Source organism: Lepisosteus platostomus, chromosome 8, assembly GCF_059453375.1.
Source record: "Lepisosteus platostomus isolate fLepPlt1 chromosome 8, fLepPlt1.hap1, whole genome shotgun sequence".
Taxonomy (NCBI): Eukaryota; Metazoa; Chordata; class Actinopteri; order Semionotiformes; family Lepisosteidae; genus Lepisosteus; species Lepisosteus platostomus.
In genome coordinates, this window is record NC_142618.1 from 49,895,306 (window position 1) to 49,917,935 (window position 22,630).

At 35.4% G+C, this 22,630-nt stretch overlaps 1 protein-coding gene across 19 annotated transcripts in view; it reads left to right on the forward strand.

Moving 5' to 3' along the window:
• LOC148657480 (disco-interacting protein 2 homolog C) overlaps positions 1 to 22,630 on the forward strand; it is a 223,566-nt gene that overhangs the window by 152,368 nt on the left and 48,568 nt on the right. For 12 of the 19 annotated variants that reach the window (XM_088643808.1, XM_088643814.1, XM_088643797.1 and 9 more), the window contains 8 exons: positions 2,394 to 2,513; positions 2,846 to 3,043; positions 8,177 to 8,268; positions 12,133 to 12,249; positions 18,598 to 18,721; positions 19,641 to 19,750; positions 21,425 to 21,527; positions 21,743 to 21,807. In XM_088643808.1, the coding sequence (XP_088499934.1) occupies positions 2,394 to 2,513; positions 2,846 to 3,043; positions 8,177 to 8,268; positions 12,133 to 12,249; positions 18,598 to 18,721; positions 19,641 to 19,750; positions 21,425 to 21,527; positions 21,743 to 21,807 (929 nt within the window). The remainder of the gene's footprint in view (positions 1 to 2,393; positions 2,514 to 2,845; positions 3,044 to 8,176; positions 8,269 to 12,132; positions 12,250 to 18,597; positions 18,722 to 19,640; positions 19,751 to 21,424; positions 21,528 to 21,742; positions 21,808 to 22,630) is intronic. The other 7 variants (XM_088643798.1, XM_088643805.1, XM_088643806.1 and 4 more) reach the window with 1 other exon arrangement.

The window sequence follows — 22,630 nt, forward strand, 5'->3', positions numbered from 1 at the left end:
TTACAATTTTATATTACTTTCGGATACCAATTTAGAATACCTTATAGGGACATTTGGAAAGTACATCCAAAAATGTATTATGGCAGCGGAAGAGGTTAACATCTATGCTCAGCACATTCCTCCATGGTCAATGTAACCTTATATTTTTTCAGTTAATTAAAGACTCTACATTAGCAGAGGAGATAAGTTATTATCAATTATAGAAAAAGGTTAGAAACTTAATAATTCTTTTGAAGAACTGTTTAATATCAGCCAGTATTGTTTTCTTTGAACCATGTTGTCCCTTTCTAATAAAACAGCAAGCATCTTTACTTCACCTATAAAAGGAATTAAGTATTGTAATCATGAAGCTGCTACTCAAATGTCTCATAAGTTGTTCTTTGGTGTCTGATAATTATTTTGTGAAGATTTGTACTTTCAAGCAACATTTTCACAGATGATAGCTGCCTTTCTCACACTGTGGTCAGACTCCTTACATTTATTTGAATTCTTCACAATATAAGAGCAGAAAAGATTATTTCTCATAATGACTATGTAGACAGCACTCCTAAGGTGTACAGAACCAATCCTTTTAAAAAACTGTAACCTGTCTTTTGCAGTGTGTATATTCTATATGGGTTGAGAAAAAAGAAATGATGGAGTAGGCCAATTTAGGTCATTTATTGCAATGTAATTTGTCCTCTTGGGAAACCTGCTGCAGCCATTCTAATGCCTTTGTGAGATACCTAAATCAATAATGTTGAGAGAAAACACAGTTCCACATAAATATTGGTGAAACGTAAAAGATAAATCAAGTGGCAGAACAACCGTAGAGACAAGGATAACTGTCGATACATACATACAGTATGACACTTTCATTTAATAATTGTAGGGGAAGAGCAGGACCTGCTATGATTTACACTTTAGCTCACACAACCATATTATAAAATGTCACCGGGTGATAATAGTGCAGTGTTTTCTGTTGATCAGTCTTTTCTGAATTCAACAGGGCAAAATAAAGACTGGGGAAAATTACGTTTCTACAGACTCTTTTGTCTTGAAATAGGTTACTTTTAAAAGACCAGAAAATTCTAAAATGATTTATTTCTCTCTCAATTGATGTCCTGTACTCAGTGCCATTTGGGTTAGGCTGCAGCTTACTGCGACATCTTAGAGAGAAAGTGGTTTCTGACACAGGATGGATAATGAACATCGTTTTTCTGACCCAATCGATTTCTGCTGGAGTTGCAGAGGTGAACTTGTGGACTTCATCCACAAGCGATGTTGTGAGCGTGTCACTGTGACAATCCCATTGTGATAGAACAATCTGGAACAATGGTGACATTATGGTCAATTTCCTTAAAGCTGCTTCGCATTGGATTAAAAGATAAAAATCTGTTTGAAGGATCTTATGAAACTGAATGCCTCCAGAGGTAATGTTTGATTGTGCCATTGTGGTTTTCATATCGTCAAGATATCTGAGCTTGTCTCAGTACCATTGGTGACCTAGAATAAAAGACTGGGATGTCTTTTGAAGATAGCATCCCTCTGGATGAATAAATCCCAAGGTCTCAAGATAATTGGACCTTTGCTTCATAAATGTACTGCTAAACATGAGCTTTAATTGCACCTTCTCTCCATTAATGTACTGCTAAACATGAGCTTACTCATTTACAGGTTGATACAGTATAATGGTATGTCGTAATACTATATTGTATACTACTTTTTTAAACTTGAGTTTCGTCACTGTTTAAAGGCAGCTGATAGAACACGCTAATTTCAAAGGAATCTTTTACAGTCCTTTTAAAAAGCTGTTTAATTATTTGTGTTATAAAAAAGACATTTAACTTGTCCACTCAACTCTCCATTTACAGTAAATACCAAGTGTGACGTTTTTTTTGTTTTCATTGCTTGCTGGTGTGTTTGGAAGTGGCAATTATGTGACAATTCTTATTATACATTCTTACCCTTAAGGTGATATAAGAAGATGTACATTACATTACACCAGGCCTGCCCTGGCAATTGCTGAATCTAATCCAGGTCGAAAAGGGGGCCCAGGGCTGCCTTTTCATTTTGGGGGTGCTCACACTTAAGAAATGGTGCCTCAGGGCCAATGTAAATCAAACATGTAAAAGGTGTCAGTTACAGTGACCTATGAAATAGATGTGTCTGTGCACAGGGTAGGAAGAGCTAAACTAAGCAGCATTTGGTGTTCAGCCTTCATAGCACATTGTGAGTTCCCAGAAAGACATCCTCACTCTGTCCAGTGTTCTTACTGTCGGGTTATTTTTTAGAAGTAAAAAGTGACATTTAAAAAGAAAAAAGGCCAAACAGCCTTCAGCTATAGCGCTGTTGCTTTAACATCATGTGACACAGGGCTGGCGCTGATGTGTGCTTTGATCTCATTTGTGCAGGAGTGCCAGTCAGCAGCAGAGTGTCTGCTAAGATCCAGCAGCTGGTTAACACCCTGAAGAGGCCCAAACGACCCCCATTAAGAGAGTTCTTCGTTGACGATTTTGAAGAACTTCTGGAAGGTATCTTTCTTTTGCTCTCTATAATATATATTAATCTTCGTATTAATATGTCACTAAAGGCTGATCTACACCAGCAGTGTTTCTGATGTGTTTTTTTACACTCGTCTGATGTCCAACTGCCGTCCAACTGTTTGTGCATGGAGATGCCTGTAACATGATTGCTCACTGTGGCTCTAACTCAGTGAAGCCTGAACGCTGAGGTCTCAGCCCCATGCTGCACTGTAGACACTGATCTATCAGAAGGTCTATCTATCATTGCGCTGTTTATTTATTGAGTTAGGCCATGTTTTCCCAACACAGTGTTGATGCTGGTGGTGTTGTGGTGTTATCAGTTCAACAGCCGGATCCAAACCAGCCCAAGCCAGAGGGAGCTCAGATGCTGCCAATGCGAGGGGAGCAGCTAGGGGTCGTGACCAACTGGCCCCCATCTCTAGAGGCCGCCCTGCAGCGATGGGGGACCATCTCCCCAAAAGCCCCATGCTTGACCACCATGGACACTAATGGAAAACCACTATATATTCTAACTTATGGTAACTACTCTTCCTTGGCTAGTTAATTGCAATGCTCTCCTCCAATTCAAAAATGAACTAAGAGTTTTATAAAGTGCTTTATATGGAAGTTGACATAAGTCTACATCTGACCTTACACACACTCTGCTTAAGAGTATTATTTTATTTAGTACTTGTAATCAGTGCAAAGTAAAACATGGGATTTTTACATAACAAAGTGCAGTGATTCCTGCTTTACTATGAACGGGTGTACAGAGTAGAAATTTGATCTACTAGAAAAAGCACAGATCCTTAGCACCTGGTACCAAGAAAATAGTCACATCTCAGATGACAGAATATGTCTTAAGTACAGTAATTACATGTGTTTAAGTTTACCCATTAGAAGAACACAAAGTGTTATAGAAAGATATAATATTAATTACTTCACACGTAAATTATACGTAAAACTGGATATCTGTGAAATTCAGTTTTATAGCTGAATTTGTCTTTTTAGTTAAATCTAATTTTTAATGGTTGTAGTATACAAAGAAGCAGTTTTCTTGGGAAAGCTGCATTAATTATAGGTCTTTGTGTTTGCTGTGATTATGTTTCAATTCACTGAGCCTGCACATTGGAAGCTCAGATTTACATTTGGTAAAGACAGTAGTGCCAGCACAAGCACAAGACCCTTTTGCAGATGACTTGCTAGCAGTTCAGTATTTTTAAATAAAAGGCGTTGCTAGATGGAGGAGGTTTACAGTATTGGTAAAGGTACAGGTTGGCTTTGCAAGGAGCTTGTGTCTTGGAAAATGTAACAGTCAAGCTGAGAGTCATCAATTCTATCTGCTCTGTAATTAAAGTAATGAACTCAGTATGGTGCTTTAGTCGAATTTCCGGTGGTGACATTTTTCTTCACCACACAGACTGCACACTTGGGCTGTGTTGTGTGTGATGAAAATGGATTTTATTCTGTTAACAGTCTGTAGAAGAGATACCATGCAGATGTATTCCCGTAGGAAACAACAAACAGTGGAGAAAACGATAATCTAGTGTTTGGAACATCAATTATCCAGCAGTCTTTTTTACTGCAAAAAAATTGTCATTGGATGGCTTTTTAAAAAATGTTAAAATTGTATCGTTTGTCTAAATCTTGGATATACAGTAAGATTCACACCTCAGATTCTATTTGCAGGATAATTAATGTTACAAACAAAATCTTTTAAAAATGTGATGTGATACAGTAGTGTTAAAACATCTGAACACAAATTTCTAGTTTTAAGTGAACAGAATGAGCCTTTTGAAAAATGCTTGTCTAAACCTGAATTATTTACAGCGTTCTGATGGGATGCCAACATGAAGATTTGGTAAGATGTGCTGAGATCTTCATGTTGGTTCTTTGAACTTTGAGCTTCTTTGAACAGTGGTGTGCAGTGATGGATATATTCCAAACTATTTGTGTTTTTCCTGAACTTTTCATGAGGTTGTCTTGAACCCTCTTTGCATTCAAAGATTATTTAAATAAAACCTAATAATAATGTGTCATTCATAATTGACATACTGTAGGAAGTGTGAGAAATGGCTTATGATTGTGTGCCATAGAGGGTCAGGTTCTCAAGCTTGTTGAATAAATTGAAAAAATCTTTAATTCTTCTCAAGCATTATCTGGCCCTTTTGTAATGTGAAAAATAAGAAATTGATTAAGATACCAAATTGAACATCCATTGCTTACACCCCTAAAACACATAAGACTTTCCAGAATCCATTTGACTAACTGCCTGGTTAGTAGATATGATTTAGCAATTCAATAGTGGTTACATTTGAATTATATACACAGTCTTTTTAGTGAGGTTTAATGTCTTACAATGAGAAATGTTTCCTTTTTCCATTTTAAAATAAAACAAAGTTGAGTAAGTAAATTGTGGCAAAAAGTTCAGTTTTTATTTATGTAAGATTATAATTAGTTGTGTTATTTATAGGATAGGATAAATTAATAGGATGCATACCAATTCACGTCACATGAGTGGACCTGCGTAGTAGCATTTTCTAATGCTTAGATGTGCTAAGAAGCAGAGATCAAACACTAGTAGTAATCCTAAAAGAATTATTTACTATTTACAGTCATCATGTGTAGAATATATTTTCATAATTAGGAAAAGTACATGAAATGACCATGTAATATGTTTAAGTACAAAGTCCACAGTTGTCACTTTTTGTGAAGAAAATAATCTTTCACATAATAAATCTGTAAGTAGAAATGATTAAATAATTGTAATAAGTAAGGTTGTGGGATTTGGAACAAGCAATCCAGCAGTGATATTAAAGGTGATTGCCTGGCGTCTTTCGCAAAACAGCTTTTATGTACCAAAATACAAATGAGCTAACCCATCTCATTTGTCAATATTCATCTTCTTAAAATGAGGTGTCTCTTTTAAATGTCTTTACAGATATATAATAATGGGCATCATGACAGTATAGAATGTTGTAATTGCAATATATTAGAGACGCTTACATCTTTGAAGACAAAATGGGTAATATATCCCTGATTTTAATTTTTCAATTTAAACAACACAGCAGTGCTTACAATTGCATTTTGGAGAGAGATCGAGGAAAGCTTAGGGCAGATGAATGTCATCCAAACTCCATCAGGCCAGATTCATTTTAAACTTGGCATATGTTGCTGAGCTACTGAGCAGTGTAGTACAGATATTTAACATCATAAAATGTAAGGGTTTCATGTTTCAGAGTTCCATGTTGTAAGGTGACTTGGGACAGAGGGGACGCGTAAGTTATATCCTGTAGATCACCTTAGATCTCATGCCATGGTCAGCTGTATCAGTAGCAAGGCCTATTGAAGAATTCCATATTAAAAAAGAAACCTTTGATTATCAGGACTGACATAAGGGAGTTAAGTTAGTGTTTAATTATTCTGCAGTTCTAAATGTCACCATTAACACATCTTAGAGATGCTGTTTGTGGATGGAAATTTATAGCCAAAACAGCAAGCCAAATTATTAGCAACTAGATATGTTCAAAAGCAAGTTCTACACTGACTAGCTCAAAAATCAAACACGATTTGGTCTTAAAAAGAGGTGACTGCAAGGGGATGTGTTTTAGTTTTCAGTTCCTCAAAGGCACTGACAAAGCTAATCTTATGAACTTCTACAGAATGATCAGTGATAACCAAACCAGGGGACACAAGTTGAAACTACAATATGAAAATGCTTTTAAAACCAAGAATCCTCTCTTTACACAAGTAGGTTTGGTAGTATGGAACATTGACCTTAAATAGTATTGTGCTGTAAGGTGTAATACACTGTCAGTAAGCTGTGAGTGTATCACCCCCCAAAAAATAGTTTAATCTCCTGTTGCTAAAGAAAATCAAAAGAATTTTGATTTAGAATAAGTGAAATTTTCAGAAATACAACAGACATTGTCATGAAGAAAATGTTTCAGTTTTTTAGAATATTTGCTAGAAGTACAAAAATAAACTATGAATTGGATGATTAAAATTATTTTAAAACAGTTGTCTATTGAAATGGAAAATAATTTTGTATGTCTTGAAGGACTCCTTTAATATCGAGTCAAATAATAGCACGAATTGTAAAGAGGGTTTTGTTAAGACTTTCAGTCTTGAGTTTTTTGCAGTGTTGCTATGTTTTTTAGTGTTATTTTTGTTTGAACTTTTGAATGTAAATTTTTTAAACGTGCAATATTGCAATATATTTTGCAGTCATGTGAAAAACAGAAAGGGATATATGTAAATCTACCTTCATTATGGTCATAGTTTTAGAAATCGTTTTATAGGATTGTGAGGACTGGAAAAGATACTAGGTATTTATTTTATTAACTATGTATACCAGTGTGTGAATTTGGCTGTATGATCATCTTAATTAAAAGCTCCAGCTACCATCTCATATGTATATATACTGTATATTTACCAAAAGTATAATAAAAAAGGTTTATGGGTACCATACATTGCATTAATACAAGTGTGCAGAATACACAAAAAGATTATTCTACTAATGTGTGCAGTTGTCTGGATATTTTTTGTCAAAGTGCATATATACTGAGCATCAGAAGAAACTTTATGCTTGTTTTTAGAAAAAAAAAACAGCATACAGATTTTGGAAATTGATTAAATGTAATTTTGGTGTATTAGCATAAGCACTAAATCACCTCATTAGTGAGGGACTTGATTTGGCCCAGCCAGTTTTAGGTGATTTATCTGAATGCCAAGCCCTGGTGAAAATCAAGAAAGAAAAAAGAGAAAGGAACAAATTCATCCTGCTTATGGAGATAATCACGTCTTCATGTCATCTAGTTATTGGAGCAACACCTCTAGTGGACTTGCAAGCAGTGGAGCCAATTTCGCATTAGCTTTGATTGAAGATCTTGTGTTGTCTACCCGAAGGTTTAATTGTTGTACACCTGGTACTGTTGTTTACAATAGACCAACTTTTGGGGGATCCAAGTGTCATGTTCTGGGCAGGAGTGAATAGTCGCTTCATAACTCCACTTTGTAGTTATTTTATGGCAAAGGGACTACAAACCCCTACCTTTATCAAGCCCTGGGGCCTCATCTGCTAATCTTCCTGCAGGCACATCCTGATGTGACTTTATTCCTGCCAAAAGAGAATGTAATGGTTCCCCTACTCAACATACGTGATCCCCATTTTACATTAGTAGGGTGAGCTAGAATGATGTGCAGCATCTAAGGCTCAGAGACCAGTGAACAGGCACATGAGATGAATTGTACAGAACTCCCCGACACAGCATCTTAGTTCTAAGCATACATGTACATTACAGATGCCCACCTGCTTTAACTGGAGGCCACACATGCTACCGGCCTTTAGAATAAGACCCTCTGTTGATGACAATCCAGCATAATGAATTTGCCAATGACATATCTGTTCAATAGAATGTCATATAACTTGTCTTGAAAATAACTCTGTGAAATTGTTGTACTTCCAGTATGTGTTTCTTTTGATGCTCAATAAATACTGCTAAGATGCTGGTATTCATTATACATGTATTGAAATTCAAGACGGTACTGAACATGGGATATCTGAATATAAGGAAAACAGGAAAATTAAAAAATATTCAAGCATGAAAAAACAATTTGAATTTATAGTAAGTCTTTACCAGGCAGCTAAACATTCCAATTTCTTTGGCCAGGGAAACTGTGGACCAGGAGTATGAAAGTGGCCTATAATATTCTGCACAAACTGGGAACAAAGCAGGAGCCGATGGTCAGACCAGGAGACAGGGTGAGTAAGAAATCAGTCATTGTTTTCAAAATGTTAGGATAAATGTCCATGTACAGTAAGCATTTTAGAAGCACTTCAGAGATGTATACTAAAATTAGAAGGTGGTATTAAATAAACCCTAATGTAAGATACTGAACTGTTCAATTGTCAAAGAAGCTCTTAGCTATATAACCACTTTCCACTTTCTGAACATAGAGTTAGTACTTATAATGCAAAAAGGTCTTTCAGGACCTTCCTTCCTTGAAAGGAATTTGTATAAAGAATAAATAAAACAGTTTTCCTAGAGCTGTTATTGTTAAGTCTACTAAGGTTAAGACCATTCAGTAGTACATATGCATTCTACAATCTGATTTTGCACACTTCAAGATGGACAGAAAGCAAATGCAAAGAAAGGAACACAAAAGTTCTAAGAACAGCTCCTTGCATTACAAACAAATGTGCAAAATAACCAAAACCCAGTATACAGATTGGACTGCCGTGTATTGACTTTTTTATTATCTCTACAGCCTTGCTCAAGAGAGAACAGTATTCTTTTATTGTTTGAGTAGGTCTGAACACAATGTTTGCAGTAAGGGAAGCATGATGATATTCTGCTTCTGCATGAGGTTTGCATATTCTCCCTCTGCATGAGGTCATACCCAAGAAACCCCAAGAAAATAGTGTGATTGTTTAGCTTCTGTATGGATCGCGTCCTTTTGTTGGTGACAATATCTGTGGTGTCAAGCATGCTGGAAAACGTAAGGCATCATTACAATATGCCGGGAGAAGGCCAGCATATACTGTATACCAATTTTCAAGTATCTTTTGGAATCTTTAACATCCAACATCTTCTTAACCTTCCTTCTGATCCTCTTCAGTAACCCCTATTTTTGTTTCAAAAAGCCTTTTATGTTTCTAAAAGAAAAACGAGATAAAAAAGTAAGGTTTGCCGAAATGGATCTGACAACGCCTGATTGTTTCCTTGTGTTAAAAAGGTCAAAAGGGCCAGTGTAACCTTAGAATGAATCTCCTTGCACTCTTTATATATTGTGTAGGCCTGTTTTGTAACAAGGATTCAAATTTGAAGAAAAGGTGTGTTTTCTTCAGATTCAGACAAAAGTAACAGTTATATTAATTTTTGTGTTGTCGATTTCTATACTGAAGCCCATTTGACTCGTATATGACTCTGTTGTCATATCTAATCTTTTACGATAGACTGAGAAATTGTGTGATGACTTGTGGTTTGCAGTCATTACTGATACAGCAAAGTGCACTTAAATCTGAGTCAAGAGGCCATCTCTTTTACAAACTAGTCACAATGTGGTAGCTATTAGCTGCACTTAAGAGCATGTTTATTCAGATCATTTCCAGCGTGCATCAGAGCATTATTAAATGTGGAATAAGATGGTAGATTTTATTGGCAGTTTTTTTTAAATGAACATGCATTTATCGTTTTCATTATTCAAATGTATTCTTAGAATATATTTTGTGTTTTGGTTAAAGAGCAGTTTTCTTGTCAAGACGGTTCTTGTACTTTCAATGCCAATTCAATGCCAATTCATGTATCAGGGCTTTACCCACACACTAGAAGGAAAGCATCTGGAGGAGACAACATCAGCTGATTTCTGAAAGGGAAAACCCAGATGTATGGTTTCTAAAGAGCATACAAAACTTATCTCTGTTCTTTTCCTTTCAGCATGGAATAAACCTTTACCAGATCCTTATACCAAAACATATAGTTAAGACAACATTGGGACTTAGCGATATCTTTGTATGCACTATGATTTCTAGTTCAGCTTAAAAGTTTAAACATGTAGTCCTTATTTTGGCTTTTGCAGCTCCTCTTTGAACTAGAAATGACCCCTTTAGCAAATCTAGTGATCTTGCTAACAGGCAAAGAATTAGTTCCAGATAGTTCCAGAATTACAAGTCAGGATGTCATAATTTCAGGATAACGATTTTAATAGTTTTATATGTTCAGCCATACTTTTTTGTCTGGAATTGCATAATATTTAGTAAGTGAGGCCACCTGACCTCAGAACTAAGTCGAAAGTCCACTTTTGCTTTGTCCAATCAGTGAACAGTACTATTGTTCATGAATTTAAATCAGTAACCCGTCTCTCTTATTTGTAAGACATTCTAAACATCTTGATTCAGTTTCAGCATGGAGTAACAGCAGGGAGTTACTCTCAACAGAAATGCATTATCAAAATAGTTTGCCCTCATTGGGATGTTTAAGAATTTTTCTAACCCTCACCATGTGTAACTTCAGTCTAGATTGAACTGGAACTTTTCCAATAATGGAGCAAAAACACAGTATGCTGAGAGAGAAGGATATGTTTAATTGTGTAAAAACATACAAAGCAAAACAAAATCATAGCGCATTCTGTTATTTAAAATATTTTGTGGCCTTTATGACTTTCTTGTCGACTACTCACACCTTTAATTGTTTTAGATTGATGTGTTAAAAACGTTATCTGATTTTGACACACTTGAAATTAGTTTCTAAAATGCTTTAAAATAATGGATACATACCGTATATAAAATTATTTAGTTGCCTGACAGCCTGTTCTTCTGCTTCACACTGTTGCTTCCTTACCTGTAAATGCTAGCCATAACATGTTCCTACTGTAGCTGTCTGAGAATGTTCTATATAAGATGATCAGCAGTATCTTAATTAAACAATGTCAGAAGGGAAATTTGTGGATTAATCCTTGAATTAATCAGACTTAAAGCCAACACAAGTTTATCAGCTAATGACAAAGATTAAAAAGAAAAATAAATGTGCAAAATTAAAATGTCACAGAGGTTTTTACAAAAGAAGATGTCAGCAACATGCTCCAGGTTATGCAAAGAGCTCTGTTAATACTGAGTAATTTTATAATAACTTACACTGAGGATATATTACAGGGACTAGGCCATCTAAATAGAAAGAAATTCAGTGGGGACTGATTTTTTTTCCCCATTCGTACTTAAGGAAGAAATGGATATCATTCATAGACCTGTAAACGTTATTTCATCTGTGCTGACAGATTTATTAAAATAGGGAGAAATCTGAACCAGGACACTTGAAACCATTAGATTTCTTCTGTTTCTGTTAAGATTGTGGAAACAAACATTAGAACTAAACTGCAAGACTGATTACAGAATAATAGCATTTTAAGAGACAGCTACTGTGACATTGATCTTATTATTTAAGTAATTTAACAAGCAGAAAGGACAGGTTTTACTTCTAAAGCATATGGTACTGTATACAGTAACATTTAGATTCCAGAAAGATGTTGACATGGTACCCGATGAAAGGTAAATTTGCAAACTAAAAGTTATAGATAAAGTAAAAAATTGAGTCAAATTTGGACTTGGCTGCAAATTAAGGACATGGGGACACAATTGGAAACTTAAAAGGGACATTGTTATGGATGGAGAATAGGAAATGCTTCTTTGCTGAGTCATAGTTGTCTGGAATATTTTCCGAGCCATGTTGCTGAAGCCCAAACTGGGATCCATCAGGAAGCTACTGGATGGTTCTTACTGTACATTCTTAAATCAGCTGGTGGCTTTATTACTTGTGAAGTAAGAAAAAGGAGATTTTGACTTTCTGTACTAATTAAAAGTATTCATTAAACATAAAGGAATACAACAGATCTTCTTACATAAAATGTTATACATAAACATGTTGAAACATATCTTGCTGTGTTGGCTTTGGACCAATACTTCTGCTTTTTACAACATTTTCAAGAAACTATTTCTTGCTCTGATATGGCTTGCCACATAATCTTAAATCTTTGCAATTTCAATCTGTTTATTTTATAATCTTATTATCATTTGCATTTTCAGTGCTTCTGCTCGAAATTAATTTTTTCTCTTTATTAATTGTGAATTTAGGTGGCTCTTGTCTTCCCCAACAACGATCCTGCTGCATTCATGGTTGCGTTTTATGGCTGCCTGTTGGCTGAAGTTGTTCCTGTGCCCATTGAAGTGCCACTAACCAGAAAGGTAAGGGTCTAGAAATGTATTTTTGCAAAACCTACCGCTTGTGAGATCACAACAGAGAAAGTAAAAGGACAGGTTAGAGTTTTCTAAAGATGCTAAAGCACACAAAACCTTAAAGAGCAAGAAGCAAAGTTTCAATTACACTGTTATGCGAGCCCCTTCGTCATTAGAACCATATACTGTATGTAACTCTTTTCATTTTCTACATCTTAATAAGTTTCTTAATGTATGAACTTAAAGTTTACCACACTAATTTTCAAGATGTTAACACACATACACCAGTTGTTCACTGCAGAGGTTGTGTGTTTTCTGTGATGTTAGCTGTAGGTGTCTGAGAAGTGCTTGTGTTCTGAGGCCTGAAGCTTTGAAACAATCTGGAACAGACTTATCTGAGAAGTGCTTGTGTTCTGAGGCCTGAAGTTTTGAAGTTTTGGTCGTGCATAGTAGTGAGTGGTGTGCAGGCTTGGTGACACACTCCGACATAGGACTGCAAACCCATTCCAGAAGACATCTTGAAAATGAGTCCCCCAGACTTAATGATTCTGAATCGTTAGCAGTAGTAGTTTAATTGTATACTTATTTATGTATATTAATTGTTGCTTTATTGTGTAGCTGAGTAACAGCGCTCAAACTGGTGTGACGTGGTGTAATATTACACTTTTCCCTCTGCAAGATCTCTAGGGTAGATTTTTAGCCTTGGAGTTACAGTTAAGAGCAACTCTCCGATTCTGTTTTTTATCGCACTGAATTGATTAGTCTGTATAATTTTATTGTTTTCCACTGCCTGCTGCTTTACTTCTTATAGACTGCATTATGGTTTGTGAGTGCTATACTGCCACTAAAGTGTGTTTTTGTTCTTCAGTCATCTAAGTGAGAGAGAGGCCGTGGACACAGACCATTTTTAGATATACTGTTGATGTACTGAAAAATGAGGGACTGCTCTGCAACACTCTGCATAAATTTTCAAGGTGTATAGGAGTCTTGGACCTGTATTTTGTAAAATGATCTCAAAATTGATGCCAGATATTGTCTGGTTTAACCCAATGTTTTGATATTAACTGACTTTTTTGTTTCCTGGTGTATTTGTTAAGGGAAGATATCCTGTCCTTTAGTAAAATCAGATAGTGAGATTCTTTGTACTGTCTTGCGTAAGGAAGAAATATCCATATGCTTGATAAGGAGAACAAAGAGCAAGTGTTTTTCCAAATTAGCAGCCGGCACCAGTATCACTGCCAGGCCCTCTTGATGAAAGAGGTACAGAATGGGCTGCAACTTACGAAAGCTGGCAAATGACAAAGAGCGTTTTGTGAGTTTATCTTTCTGTGCATAGGATTCATTTTTGGCTGTCCATCTTTATTATTTTACATTTGACAGGTTTTAATTATTATTTTTATTGTTTTATATCTCATTCTGGAACCTGTTCAGTACATTCATGTTGTCCACATGACAGAACTGAAACTGTTTGGAATTTAGAGGAATTTTAAAACTCCCTTAATAGACTCCCCTTTTCTGTTCTCACACAACATGTCCTCCCTGTTCTTTTTTTGTTTTTCCACCAAGACATTTTAATGGACATATTTGAAATCCTCCTGGTTCAGAAACTGAATACACAATAAGCCTTTCAGTTGTGTCTTAAAAACAATGTTAAAAATCATATAAATTTAAAATGTATTATTGGCTAAAAGAATACAAATATTTTACCTTCTAAATATTTTATAAATTAATCTACATCCACACATATACTTAGATGTTCAAATAATATATTTTATTAAATAAGATAATTAGTTTATCATATTTTGTAAAATTGCATCACACGTGAAGTATCAGAGTTCTAAACATGTAACCAGTGAATGGAAGAACATTTTTAAGACATCCTTTTCAGGAGATGTCTTAATATTTTGCTTGGATTCTTTACTGTGGTTATAATCCTCAGAAAAAAAATGGAGAGGCATGAGAATTATTCTAGAAATATGAAAAGAAATGAATGCTCTGGAACACATATTTAACATGTTATGTACAGTATGTGTTTCAGGATCCTATACATGCCATTACTCTTCCACTTGGGTTTGTTTAATCTGTAAAAAAATAGTTGTCTTCTAAACTGAAATTCATTTTAAGCGTGATTCTCTTCATGCTTTAGGCATTTACCTTTCTAATACAGACTATTTGGGAACAGTATAGATAATTTAATTCCCATCATCATATCTTGCTTGTGGCTGTATTATAATAGATAGCTAAATGTTAAGTTGTTAATAAAAATCACTAAGCTGCAGCCTATATTGTTAAAATTTGTGCTATATATGTACAGTAATCCATCAGTGCCAACCAGTGTGTTTGGTTTATTCAGAATCATTGTTCCTTGGTTTAAAAAAGAGCAAAACAAACGACTGTCCTATAAACATAACTTCTAATTTGCAATTACAATAATATAACTTATTTGCAATTAATAAAAAGCATGTATGCATGCAAATGGCTCTCAAGCCATGACAAAATGGGGACATCTGGATACTGATGTGGAGACATACTGTAAGCTGTTAATTTATATTAACCTTCATTAAAGACACTGTTGCATAGTGATTTACTGCTAAAAAATAGTAATTTCATTTTTCATCAGTCATTTTTAATTCAATTATTTTTCATCACACTAGACAAAAAGTAAATAATTGTTTGATCTGAAATCTTCCTAGCTATACTCATTTTGCACTGTTAGGTTTATCACATACTGTAGCATTTCACAGAGATTGTAGTTAGGACACAGGTAAGAACAATATATCAATTTCAGAACTCAATGTTTTGAAATTCTCTTGGTTTAAGTAAATTTAAGTAGGGTAATCACGTAGTGAATAGTTAGGGTTGTCATCAAGTTAAAATAGAAATCCATTAGTCACTTTCCAGATGCTAAGGAACATTTTTTGGGAATGGGATAGTCTGTAGACACTTGACATTAATTTGGCACTCTCTCACTAACTGAGATAGCATGATTTCTTACGATGCTCTAGCCTGCCAGTAGATAAGATTCTTCCACCACATTTCTGAGAGCTGCTGATGCAGAATCAGCTGATGAAATCAAGCTGGTGTTCTGTGAGGAATGAGGAGATCCAGCACATTGTGGTTGGTTATGTTATGAAAGCTGCAGGATCTGAGATTTGTTTTTATGACGTGTTTAGCTCTGTTTCCAAACAATATGAAAGCATATTTGTTTGCCAGAAAAACAATATTCCTCCTACCCATTACATCATGTGAGGGGGAGACTTAAGTGAGTCATATGAAATGATGTTATTCAGTTAACATGCTATATACTTTTAAAATAAAGTTGTTAAATGCAATAAGGTAGCCCTGCCCATTGACATTTTTAATTTAGCTTGCACTTTCTCCTTGACCTACATCATTTTATTACGGAGTCAGCGTATATTTCTAGGGTGTTCCATAAAGCATTGTCCAGTCAGACATCTCAAACTTTACTTTTCCTTTGGCAGACTTGACGTGCGTGTTTAAAATATTTGCAGTAACACTGAATTTTCAAAACCAATGAGGCATATGTATTTAAGCATTGATTTACTTTTCAGCACTATGGCATTTTCCCCATGCATTTATGTTTAGGTTTACTAAAATAAAAACCACATGCTGCTAAATGCCACATAATCTCATGCTCCAGTTGTTCGATAAAAATGCATCTGTTCCTTACATTCTATCTGTATCCTTGGAGAAGAGAAGACTAATGCATGATTTCACTTCATCACTGCTAACACTTAGTTTTGACATTGTTCCAAATATTTGTTTACTTGTATGTCTGTCTTAAACTGAGTTGCCATCTTGTAGGCACATCTGTATCTTGTACATGGTTCCTTTGTGTTATTTTTCCTATCCGCTATTTCTTTGTATATATGGTTATAAAAAGGGGGTGTTGAATAATTAACAGAGGTTCAATAACATTTGTGACACCAGCATATGTACAAGCACTGTTCAAGGTAAAAAATTATACAACCACATAATTTTACATGAATAATTTGGTAGATGAACAATAAATAGGCAATAGTTTAATACCAGGATCTACTAAACAAAACTAACATGCAACACACAAATCACGCAAACTATTTTTTGTAAATTGCTAGAACAAAGCATGAGACCAAACATCCAGCATCCACACTCAGTGAGTCTTAATAATCAAATAATGCTTTCTGATTAAGTCATACTTTCATAAAATAAATAATGCTTCAGGGAAAACTTACATTCTCTTCTTGCTAAAAGGAGACAACCACTGGTCCCTATTTATACAGTAAAAGTATCCAGATACAAGCTAGAGTATCAAACTTTGTCTGGTGGGTTTAAAAGGAAAATTAAATATTTCTATAAATAAGAAAAAACTTTTTTCCCTAGATTAAAACAGAGTTCCTTCAGTGCTTTATACCTAATAGTTCTTGGTTGGTCGATATGGAGGAATCAAAATGGTGAAGATTTTAATGCTGGAGCTCAAACACTCTTGTCTCCTTGCTTCTCCTCTATCCTATTAAATCCCTTACCAATCTGCCTTTTCAAGGACAGCATTGTTCACTTGAGCTTAACCTGTCCGATCCAGAAGGTCTGGTTTCAGACACACATCTGTTGTCTCTACTTGACTAAGGTTTGCTTATCTGATTAGATAAACCTAGTCTATGTAAAGACCCTCAACATTTTAGCTCTTTCTAGCAATTCAAATTATAAATGTGACTTTCTGTGAGACTCTTCAATATGAGGAAGAAAGACCCAGTCTGCATACACAAAATATATCCAACACACAAATATATACAGTATAAAACTCACTTAATACAATAATGATCATTTTGCTGTAGGAGCATATTCGCATCTTGAATGTAAAAAATGACCGTTTTCACTCATAACTCTACACTTTCAAAGACTGATTGACATGACTCTCATTTTGACTTTTAGACCATTATCATTACACATAACCGTTATTACGTTAATAATCTGTTGGATTATTTATTCCTAAAATTCACTCTTGCAACATCCCTTAACAAACCAGTGCATGCTTGTCATCAATTCATTTTGGCACTTTGTATTGCAGTACCCAGTTTTTCAGATGCTTGGGAGAGATAATGTTTAGAGACATTTTACAACAATCGTATAAAATGACAGTGAAGTGGTGCTCTGAACCAAGTACAGGACATGGATTTGAAAACAAAGCCTATAATGCTTTAAAGTCAGTAATAAATGTACACAAATGAGACCGATATTTTTTTTTATCTCAGTAACCTCTACCCTGGAAATATATTTAATTTAAATACCAGTCATATTTACATTATGATTACATTACCTTCTTTAAAATAGAATAACATTTAACCATTGTTAATGTTAAAGTATTGTACTGTTTGTCTGTGCTCCTTTCCTTTTGTTTTGTTTTGTTCTATTTCAGATTTGTTTTATTTGAATTTAAATTTAATAAGCTCTTGTCCCCAGTGCAGTATTGCATCATACGTCTGTCAATATACTGTACAACAATTATAAAATTACTTTTACTGGATAAAAGCTGGCAGAAGAACTGTTTCACCTTTGAATAGATCTGTTTGGTCACTAGCTTCTCCATTATCTGATAACATACCGTATGTCCTTAGTATCCATTTTCTATTTTTCGGACTTTTGCCATTAGTCTAGCCTGTAATGCTTCTGGCTTCAGAGAATTTTTGGACTTTTTGCTTGGTGCAAGAGAATGCTTAAAATTGTGAATGCGATGCTGTGTAATGGCTGGAGATTAACACTCCAAAAACACTCTTAAACTTGCATCTTCTTCTCAAATGTCAGTATACTGTCTGACATGTAATCTTGTGAAATGTGTCCAGCTAAGGTTACCAGCAATGGTGGGAAAAGAAAAAAACATTTCAAGTGCACTTTTCTTCATGGTAAATAAAGCACTGTGGTAGCTCTCACACTTCAGAAGATATGGAATTCTGAAGTGCTGGCAAATTGTCTTACATGCTGTATGAACCAGGTGAGCAGTTTCTTAGAGTGAGAGACATGGCAACACCAGGTAGAAAATAGCAGCCAAGGGCAACAGAGCAAAAATTACCTTTTGGTTGGTAACAGTTGCTAAGGAAGTTCAAGGAGCTCTAGGTGTTTCTTAAATTTCATTTGTAGGGCGTTCACATATGTTAGGTTTGAAATTGAAATACTCTTATTCTTTTCTGTTGATATTCCTAAGCTTGTTTTGGTAAAGTAAGCATGAGTTAGAGTTCGGCTCTTAAGATTTTTGCAGGGATTGGGGATTGTGGGGATTTTTTGCCTTTATGCATTTTGTTGGTCAAATCATCTGTCCTGTCTTTAATCAGTTAACATGCTTTGTTGTCTTTACCAAATCTGGCCCAGGATGCAGGAAGTCAGCAGATCGGTTTTCTGTTAGGAAGCTGTGGAGTCACAGTAGCCTTGACTAGTGATGCCTGCCATAAAGGACTGCCGAAAAGCCCAACAGGAGAGATACCACAATTCAAAGGTATTGTTATTTCATTAACTATAATTTATCTTCATCATTCAAAGACATGTATCTTAGTTTCTTTAACTATAAAAATCTAGAATTAATTTATTATAGACAAGGAAGTTTGACTTCAGAGCCAAAAACACGTTTTTTTTTAATCAATTAAAACCTGGGGAATCTCATAAGAAATTAGTGTTTTAGAAGGCTGCAAAAAGTGCCGTTCAGTTGAGTGATGCATCATGTGTCCTTGCTATAACAAATCTCCCAGAAAAATAGAGAAAAACTGGTGAAAGAGAGGTCCTTGGAGTTATGCCTTCAAATAGATGAACTGGGAGACCTACAACATGTACACCTTAAATGTATGGATAAGTTAAATTAAATGTATTATGATTCGTGAGAGCAAATTTGCTAGGAAACTTGTTAAAAAATTAAATTTAAGTCTTTGTGAATGGTCAACAAGTCAGAATTGTTCCAGTTTTCTTTATGTGGATGCTATTGATTGATGCATTGTGTAAAGCTGTGTTGCTTTACAAAGCAGATGACAGCAAGCTTTATAGCGACATGAGTACAACTATGACTACAGAAAGTGTAGAATGTTAGAGTAGCAATTATAACTAAAACTACATTTTTGTAAACCTGTTTTTCATCAGTTTTTGTTTTAGAATGCCTCTCAGTAGTGGAATAATATGATTTTTTCAAAATGGGAAGTTAACATTAAGTTTTGGCAAACAAATGTGCTTGATTATCTTACTTATTTGTATTTTTCTGTACTTTTTGGTGTACTGAAACTATTGCCGTATACAGAAAATCATTTTTTTCTTTCTGGTTTAACTTAGCACAATAAAATAAACTGAATTTCCAATAGAAAGACAGGTGTTAGGATTCTTTGTCATTCAGGAGAGAAAATGTATCTGTTTCTCTTTGGCTCTCTTTTCAGGGTGGCCAAAGCTGCTGTGGTTTGTTACAGAGTCTAAACATTTGTCCAAACCTCCTCGAGATTGGTTCCCACATATCAAGGATGCAAATAATGACACTGCCTACATTGAGGTGAGGTCATCAATGGTTTTCATACTGTTAGCACAGAAGCAGAAAACACTCTCTGTTCATTATTTCAGACTTACAGATTAGAATCTATTTACCATCTGGAATTTAAATTGACCGAACAACCTCCTTTTCGGTTGTTACTGAAACTTCTTATCTTCTTATGATCAGTTTGTGAATAAAATCTAAAATATTTAAATATTTTGAATTTCTGTAACTGCATTGTGTTGTTGTATGCCTACATAAACCAATGTTTTTGCACCAGAACTAACATGTATCCTAATTAACATTGCAGTATTAAAGAGTATAGCATATCACCTGTGAGGAATGCTGCTGTTTCTAGTCTCAGCTGTTCAGAAGCTTGGAATTTAATGCATTTTGTTTTTAGTTTTGTTGCAGAGTTTGTTTTAGCAAAAAGATTATATGAAAACCACACATTTCTATTTTTAAAGTGCAATTATGCTCTTTTGATTTAATGTTTGGGTCATATTACTTGTGTGCTCATAAAAAACCCCTTTGTCTCATTCTTGGCAGAATGAAATTATGAAAATTTCCATTAGCTGTTCGTTATCAAAAGAAGGCTGATGTTTCTGCCGTAATACATAGCTATGCATTGTTAAAAATGAGAAAATAATGTAAAATATGGGCAGTCTTATTTAAAGGGATTTTCAGTAGCAGTAATGGCATCATATTTGTGCTTCCTCAGTGTTTAATTACTCCTGCCTCCATTTTTCTTGTGGATCAAGTTGCATTTAGACGTGTTTGTTTCTGGGATCCACACTGTTCAAATTAAGTTAAGTTTCCCTTTTTGGAACTGACGCAAGGGAGCAGAACTTGTACTCTGTGTTTGAGAAATGGCCTCTGCCTTTCATTTTCAGTGAGACAAAAATAGGGAGCCATAAAGGACATAAAACAGTGGCACTGAGTGCCCTATTAGGGTACTTCACCGGCTTCTTATGTTCTAATCTGGCTCAGGCTTCAGTGGCTTCAGCGGAATTGAATTGGCTTTCTGAGTCCAGGAGGCACAGATTTTCACAGTGTGCTGTATTGTTTGAGACAGACAGAAGGTGTGGCTCTTCTGGGATGGGTTATTTCATGGGTGTTTTGTTTTATGACTGTTTTTCCTTAACTATTTTCAGCTTAGTCTGGAGAGAATGTTATATAACCTGAAATAACGAATGCATTGTTGTTGCGTTAATTTATACCCTTTTTGTATTTATTTTTGCTATTTAAGTAAATAAAGTATGATGGATACTATGAGGTGTGAATGTAAGTGGTGATTCATAATGTAATTTATTGCTTTTCTGTGTTTTCAATCGCATTTCAGATTTTTTACATTATTGCAATCAGATAGAAAATAGATTAGGAATAGTATAGACCTTCTAAATGTACAGAGTACTTACAAAGAATTGGATATGTTTAGCATGGAATTATCCATATTATATATACTGTAGATGCCACTTAAATACTGTAACTGTCTAATACAATGATGAGGATTTCTTGCTGTAGAGAAAAAGTTTATATAGGTAGAGAAATTTCGCACAAATTATCTCTCTTAAAGTAGGGGAATAACACTACAACTTAGAAGCTAATTTTTGTCAGGAACAGTGTTTCAGTAGGTCAGTGTAATGTATTTTATTGTTTTAAAATGAACGTCAATGTTCTAACGCTGTTAAACAGTACAAGACCTGCAAGGATGGGAGTGTGCTGGGAGTGACTGTGACAAGGATTGCTTTGCTCACCCATTGTCAGGCCCTCACTCAAGCCTGTGGATATACAGAAGGTTGGTTCCATCTTCCCAATCTGATAGACATGCAACGAACATGTGGATTTTATACTTCATATTTTATAAAATAAAATTGTCGTAACATCTCAAGACCGTACATAGAACTATAATGCTTAATAGTATATGTTTTGCATGTTTTTAAAGTGTAAGTACAGTACTTTAAATCCTTTTATGGTAAGAAGTGAAAATATAATGTGTTTTGTCTTTGACAGCTGAGACCATTGTGAATGTATTAGACTTTAAGAAGGATGTTGGCCTGTGGCATGGCATTCTCACAGTAGGTTCTCTTTTTTTGCTACTTCGGTATTAACCTTTTTTATAACAATACACATACTGAGAAGACAAAAAAAATCATACACTGAGTGAACAAAGCATTAGGGAGGCCTTCCTAATATTGCTTTGCACCCCCTTTTGCTCTCAGAAGAGCCTCAGGTCGTTGGGGCATGGACTCAACAAGGTGTTGAAAGCTTTCCACAGGGATGGTGGCCCATGCCGACTCCAGTGCTTCCCACAGTTGTGTTGAGTTGGCTGATAGTGGATCTCTGCTCCAAATAGCATCATTCCCATGGATGTTCAATTGGATTGAGATCTGGTGACTTGGCAGGCCACTGCATTAAGATGAATTCATTGTCATGTTCATGGAACCGTTCCTGGACAATTGTGGAATGGGGCATTATCCTGCTGAAATAAATCCATTCACAGATTGATACACTGCTGCCATGAAGGGATGCAGCTGATTGGCAGTGATGGTCAGATATCCTATGGCATTCAAATGTTGCTCCATTTTTATTAAGGAGCCCACTGAGTGCCATGAAAATACTCCCCACACAATCACACCACCACCACCACTGTATGTTGATACATGGCATGATGGATGCATCAGTCCTTCCATCAGTGTGAAAAGGCGGGTACCAGGATTCATCAGTCCAGGCTATGTTTTTCCAATTCTCTAGTATCCAATGTTTTCGTTCCTTCTTGTTTTTTGCTGAAAGAACTGGAACTCTTAAGGTTAATGGCTGCCATACCACATCCGTCAAGGTACGATGAGTTGTGTGTTCTTGTATGGGTCTTTCGGCAGCAGTGTTGTACAGGGCTATCAG